At 37.1% G+C, this 6,865-nt stretch overlaps 1 protein-coding gene across 1 annotated transcript; it reads left to right on the top strand.

Moving 5' to 3' along the window:
* The first annotated feature begins 1,257 nt into the window (after positions 1 to 1,257).
* Positions 1,258 to 6,470, top strand: LOC101872738 (ovalbumin-like). Its single transcript, XM_005149932.4, has 7 exons — positions 1,258 to 1,488; positions 2,112 to 2,162; positions 2,746 to 2,874; positions 3,550 to 3,667; positions 4,487 to 4,629; positions 4,876 to 5,031; positions 6,075 to 6,470. Exons 1-7 carry the CDS (start codon positions 1,321 to 1,323, stop codon positions 6,468 to 6,470), a joined length of 1,161 nt encoding a protein of 386 aa, XP_005149989.2. The 5' UTR covers positions 1,258 to 1,320.
* The last annotated feature ends 395 nt before the right edge of the window (positions 6,471 to 6,865 follow it).

Consider the following 6,865-nt stretch of genomic DNA (forward strand, 5'->3'; position numbering starts at 1 on the left):
AACTGTGGCATTTAGTAAATATGCTAGGTTTAGTTTAGAGTGAAATTTCACTAACAATTGCATCTCTGGAAAATAAAGCTGGTGAACACCACGCAAGATAAAAGCTGTGTGGGTGTACAGCCTTATGTTTCTACCATAGTCTATAAATGTGAACTTGTATACAGAAAGGAAAGTAAGAGAAATGTCTGTGAGGGTGTATGTTTATACCCATGAACATGGTCACTAAAAACCTTGGTAGAGTTTAATGCTTCAAAACCAAACTTGAGATCCCAGCATTAAGCACCTACATAAAGGGCTGAATTTTGAAGGATATCAAACTTTCACAGTTTCCATAAATCACAGGAAGGAAACTAGATTCATACTGATTTAGACATTTATATAAGCACAGTTGCCACAGAGGACTTACACTGTCTAGCACTTCTAGAAACCCCAGACAGAAACAGATACAAAACTTTTGCTGGTCTATGCACAAATAAGTATTCATTTAGCAGTACTGTATTATGGTAGGCATTGCTATTTTATCATGTCTGCATTTCTATTCTATTTGAATGTCATTACCAGAATTTAATTACTGAGAAAGTTTATACTGTAGTATATATAAATGCATTCAGGCAAAGCAAGCTATATCTGAAAGCACAATATGGTGGAATATTAATTCCGTGCATCTGTCCCTCTCCTAGACAAATTATATTGCCTGTCCATGCTTCCACTATTAAAACAAGGGTAAAGATACAAGCCTTTGAAGATCTACTGATAGGAAGTACTTTGCAAAAAAAAAAAAGATATTTTACTGCACTTGTGAATTTTTAGAAAATAAAACCATCAACCAGCCTCTGCTTTTACTTGTAACTGTCTAAACCTAGAGTAAATCTACTGAAATTTGCACTTGAAATTTACAGCTTTGCAAGTCTGTCAAAGACAGATCATATTTTTTTTTTGTTTTCATCAAGGTACTACAGAGTACCAAGGAATTCTAGCCTTCACTGAATGAAAATAAGAACAGGCAATTGTTGTTTGACTGCTTTAAAAAGGTAAACATAAATCACATACAGATTTTAGACCACCAAGGAACTGTACTACCAAAAAAGCAACTGAATACAACTGTGACAGAAACAGATTTATGAGTATGGATTTTTTAACATGTATGAGAAATGAGCATAGCAATAGGCATGTTACCACAGAATGACTTCAAAACTACTTGTTTATATTTCATTGACTAAAAGCTATTATTAAAGCGCAGTGTGCTGTTTCTGTACAGTATTCTGTCCTTACATTGTCATTGTACTTCTTCTGTTTGCTTTAGGCAATACTGGTTTCACAATGGGGTCCATCGGTGCAGCAAGCACAGAATTTTGCATTGATGTATTCAGGGAGCTGAGAGTCCAGCATGTCAATGAGAACATCTTCTACTCCCCCCTGAGCATCATTTCAGCTCTGTCCATGGTCTACCTAGGTGCAAGAGAAAACACCAGGGCTCAGATAGATGAGGTGAGGACTTTGTGAAAGACTTAAACCTTCTTGCAGCTCAATAGACATAGCAAAAAATTATATGACAACATCCCTTGCATAGCTCAGAGGCTAAAAAATCTGGATCCAGATTTATAAAAAGCTGTGGCCACCTTTAACTCCCATAGTGTTAAACAAATGAATTAGCCAGAAATCTTGAAACTGGATTCAGATTTTATCATTGTTAGCTGTAGGATTCTCAAAGAGAAAACACATTCTACTGTCCTTTGTATAGAGTAAGGAGAGCAGATAAAATCTTCAGGGAAGAGACAGAACGTGTTCAAACTGCAAAATATTTCACATGAGTTTCCTATAGCTCTCACTTTCTTCACAGAGATTGCCAGGGTTGTTACCTGGAAGAAAGTTAGCATTATTAATGGCACACACTGGAAGTGATTTATAGATGCTCAACAGAAAAATATCATCTAAGCAGGGAAAAGTAGGTCCAGTTATTCACAGAGGTTGCAGATAGATTGCACCTTTTGAGTCACTCAGATTCACAGTTAGCAAAGAGGTTTCCTTCAAGAATCATGTATTAATCCCAGTTGCATAACTTTTATTTTTGTCATACCTGTTATTTCAACTACTGTTATTTACAATTACAGGTTTTTCACTTTGATAAAATCACAGGGTTTGGAGACACTGTTGATCCTCAGGTACAGAAAAAATTTCATCTCTTTCTTTATGTCACTTTCTCCTGTGAGCAAAATCTAGCAGATAGAACAGTCTCTTGCACTTCCAATACCTCTCTGATGAGCAGCTGGCATTCTGCATCTCCCAGTTTGGGAGAACACTTTGTTCGTACGAATAGAGAGAGAAAGGAGGTAAGAGAGGACTCAGAACAGGCATAGGATGAAACCCAGTACCATAATATTGAGCATATACGGAAAATTATAGATATTTGCATGTGTAGATGAGGTAGCTGGATGTTACTGGTTAAATAGGACTGGCTGCGAATGAAGGAAAGCCTATCTGATCTGCTGGAGCTAGATAATGTAGCAAGTAATTAAAAGTTCACCTGAGAGAGGTATGAGGAAATTACAGCATAAAACAGCACAGAATTTTACACATTAGAAAAATACATCAGTTATAACAACAAGATGTACAGGATGAGCAACAGTTTTGTAAGCAGAAGTGTCTGAACTATTCTACTTTTCTCATATAGTATAAAAATATTCTAAGTACTAAAACTAGAATAACATAATCTATCTTTTTATTTGTATTCATGTATCCTTTCAGTGCGGCGCCTCTCTAAGTGTCCACAAATCACTTCAAAATGTGTTCGCTCAAATCACCCAACCAAAAGACAATTATTCACTCAACCTTGCCAGCAGACTTTATGCTGAAGAATCATACCCAATACTGCCGGTGAGTTGCTCTAAGATCTGATCTGAGTGTATTTATTTTCATGTCAAAGCTGTACCATTCGGTAATGCAAGAGCACTGTCAGAAGTTTAGGTTCTGCTAAAGAAATTTTCTTCCGTATGAAAGGCAGGATTTACAACTTCTCTCTATCACAGCCTTAACCCTCTACAGTCTTAAAAAAACACATGCCTCACTAAAAAGATGTTTGTGCAAAGTACAATCATGATCCAATCCTGTCAAATTATAAATAATAAAGTTAACTTTACTTGGAAAGTGTTAACTCCAACCTTTTTCTCAACAAACCTGAAAAATAACTTCAGGTTCTCAAAAATATTTCAAGTTTTCCCTTTGAAAGAAACATTTAATATGAAATTAGAGAAAAATACCATTGCAAATAAGTTAAAAAGCTGGCAAAATGAATAAACCCCCATATTTCAACTGAGATTAATTCCATCTTTGATCGAGCTCAGTTCTGGAGAACATTTTTAAACATATGAGCATATACTCTTGTTTGAAGCAATGAATATCAGATCTTAAGAGGATTTAGAACTAGAATCATGTCTTACTGATTAGCTTTAAGAAGCACATTATTCATATCTCTTAATTTCAATCTTGTATTTCACTTTTGCAAAATGCTTTGACATTCTGATCTAAAAACTGCTTACTCTTCCTTTGAAGGAATACATACAATGTGTGAAGGAACTATATAATGAAGGCTTGGAAACTGTCAGCTTTCAAACAGGTGCAGATCAAGCCAGAGAGCTCATTAATTCCTGGGTTGAAAACCAGACTAACGGTAAGAGCAAGCCAAGTATCAGCATAGGTATTTTCCCTTCTATTACCACGTTTGAGCAGCATATGAGAATGCTTTGTCAGGAGACAAAACCCCCTAAACATTGCCCTCTGTCCTTCTCCTGGACAATAGCTCAGTTCCCAGATAAGGAACTATCATTTAACATTTTGGTGCTTTTTTTTCCCCTCAGAAGCATCTCTTTAGAGGACTCTTTATAGCAGCAAAAACAGATAAAAGATGCTGAATTTTAGCTGGAATGATAATATTCACAACCTCTGGTACGGTGTCACACTTTGAAGCAGAAAACCAGGCCATAATTAAGCTAGTAGTGGGAAAGGACTGAGGGAAGATCTTGCTGTGTGCATGAGGACAGCAGAATAAAAAAGAACAAGTATAAGAAGAATGTAGAGTGAAATTCTGGTTTCTTCCTTTTCTGCTACCTTCTTTAGATAGTCATGTCTTTTCAACTTTGGTTTGAAACAAGAAGTATTTATATTTACTGTTTGGGTTGGAGACCATCATCCTGGGATAAACAATTCCAATGGTTCTTCCTGTTGTCACAAAATATACAGTTTTACTCATTTTCTAACAAGTAAATCTCTGGATGTTACATCTTCCATTATAATTCTTTACAGAGAGAGGAAACAACAGCTATTGTCAACAGCAGCAAACAAATCAACCTCCGAAGTATAAGATTACAGCTGCCTTATACCCTCTTCCCTACAAATTCTTTACCCTTCATTTAACATTGTGATTGCCAAGTAAGATGTATTATACACAGATGTGTCATATACATGTCTCTTTTCCCATGCCTTCTTAAAGGAGTGATCAAAAATATCCTTCAACCAAGCTCTGTGGATCCCCAGACTGAAATGGTCCTTGTCAATGCCATTTACTTCAAAGGATTGTGGCAGAAAGCATTTAAGGATGAAGAAACCCAGGCAGTGCCTTTCAGAATTACCGAGGTGCGTGGACATATATAGAATAAAAAAATCATAGAATAGTTAGGGTTGGAAAGGACCTAAAGATCATCTAGTTCCAACCCCCCTGCCATGGGCAGAGGTGTTTTCTAGAATTGACTAAGAGAGTAGACAAGTTGTTATACAATCTTCCTGAGCAAGAGCAATTAGTAGCTTTAATCGTAAGTGGCCATTTCTACACTCTAAGAATAATCTTTGTGAAAAATTATATTATCTTGTTTCGTTTTGCAGCAAGAAAACAGACCTGTGCAGATGATGTATCAGTTTGGTTCATTTAAAGTGGCAGTGGTGGCTTCTGAGAAGATTAAGATCCTGGAGCTTCCATACGCCAGTGGGCAGCTGAGCATGTGGGTTCTGTTGCCTGATGAAGTCTCTGGCTTGGAGCAGGTATAGCCCTGGCAGTTGACTGTCATAAAACCTTAAACACAGTGAAATTTAGGTTCATCACAATAAAGCTATACTAAAACACTTAACCAGAACAGTTCTGAACACTAGCAGCATGGGATTGTTGCATAGAAGCATGCAGTTGTCTCAACAGTCCTGCAATAGTTTGTGCTGAGCATAGAGTGCTTAAGGAATTACTCTAGTGGGATTCTTCTCAGCTAAGCAGCTGCTACTTCAGCAGCTTGAACTCCAAAGGTTTCAATATCTGCATTCTTTCATTCTGTGGAGCATCCTGGGAGGTTCATGTTAGCTTTATGAGTTGCAATTACTGTTTGGTTTGGCAGAGCTCAACATGCTTCCTTTATACTTTCAAAAATTAAACTATCTAAATACTGAATATGAGAGGTACTCGAATGAAGAAAGCAATTTCAGAAAGTAAAATGTATGTGACATACTGTTGTTGATATGAACAGAAAATGGGCACAGGACATTGTCATTAGCAGGGTCATAGTTAGTCTGAATATGAAAAGTTATGTAATAAATGAGAGTGCATTGAAACGTTTGAACACTAATTCAAAGAGGTTAAACCAGAAAAATGAAGAGGCCTTTGAGCAAAGCTAAATGTCCTCAGTAATTAATGATAGTTCACATATTAGTGATTGGTTGCTATTAACAACTGGTTACTTGAAGGCCTTAAATATAGCTAGATCTTAAAATTCAAAGGCACAGAATGATCTTTGGAATATGTTTCACAAGAAAAGAAGATACTTATGGAAGAACTTTGGGTGAAATTTTCTGAGTAGACATTTCACTAATAAAATTAAGTGACAGTGAGACTATTAAAAATAGAAAGCAGGAAAGCAGGACAGAGAACAAAAAGTCATAGTTTGCTTTTCTCTCTTGGATACATTAATCTGTATATACCTAGATATATGTCATGCTAAGAACAGTCAGTATAAAAAGAAAAAAAACACCACTGGTACTGCATTGTCACAAAGGAAGTTGTGCTCTCATCCCAGAGACCTCATTTCCTTGTCTCCTTGCAGCTTGAGAACGCAATCACCTTTGAAAAACTTACGGAGTGGACCAGTTCTGATTTAACGGAAGAGAGGAAAATAAAAGTGTTCCTCCCACGCGTGAAGATTGAGGAAAAATATAACCTCACAGCTGTCTTGATGGCCTTGGGTGTAACTGACCTGTTCAGCTCATCAGCCAATTTCTCTGGCATCTCTGCAGCAGAGAACCTGAAGATGTCTGAAGCTGTCCATGAGGCATTTGTAGAAATCTACGAAGCAGGCAGCGAGGTGGTAGGCTCATCAGGAGCTGGGATAGAGGCTCCAAGTGACTCTGAAGAGTTTAGGGCTGACCACCCATTCCTCTTCTTGATCAAGCATAACCCAACAAACAGCATCCTCTTCTTTGGCAGATGCTTTTCCCCTTAAAGCAAAGAAAGCTGAAAAGAATTTCTGTCCCTCACAGCAAGACCCAAAGCACTGCAGTATCAAGGGTAAAAAGAAATACATACTCTCTCTTTCACCCATATTTTCTGAAACCAGAAGCTTTTCTTTATTAAGAAAAAAGAGAAAAGCTAAATCAGAGAAATTATATCAAGAAAACGGAGGCCCTTTGCATTTCCTTTCTGCAAGTAATATTACCTACTAATAGATGAAGAGTAAAGTGACTGAAATTTGGACCCAAAGAATGAGCATTAATGGAGATGTTTATGGTGCAAGTTAACAGTAGCAGTGCCAAATCATCACACTGAAACAGCACAGCCACAATTTGTCAGCAGAAGTTTTATGGGGAAAAAAATAATCCAGCATTCCGACTAAGCCAG

Source organism: Melopsittacus undulatus, chromosome 1, assembly GCF_012275295.1.
Source record: "Melopsittacus undulatus isolate bMelUnd1 chromosome 1, bMelUnd1.mat.Z, whole genome shotgun sequence".
NCBI lineage: Eukaryota > Metazoa > Chordata > Aves > Psittaciformes > Psittaculidae > Melopsittacus > Melopsittacus undulatus.

Coding starts and splice junctions, on each gene's coding strand:
- LOC101872738 (XM_005149932.4), top strand. CDS start 1,321: ATGGGGTCCATCGGTGCAGCAAGCACAGAATTTTGCATTGATGTATTC. Junction 3,668..4,486: donor GGTTGAAAACCAGACTAACG/GTAAGAGCAAGC, acceptor GCCTTCTTAAAG/GAGTGATCAAAAATATCCTT. Junction 5,032..6,074: donor AAGTCTCTGGCTTGGAGCAG/GTATAGCCCTGG, acceptor GTCTCCTTGCAG/CTTGAGAACGCAATCACCTT.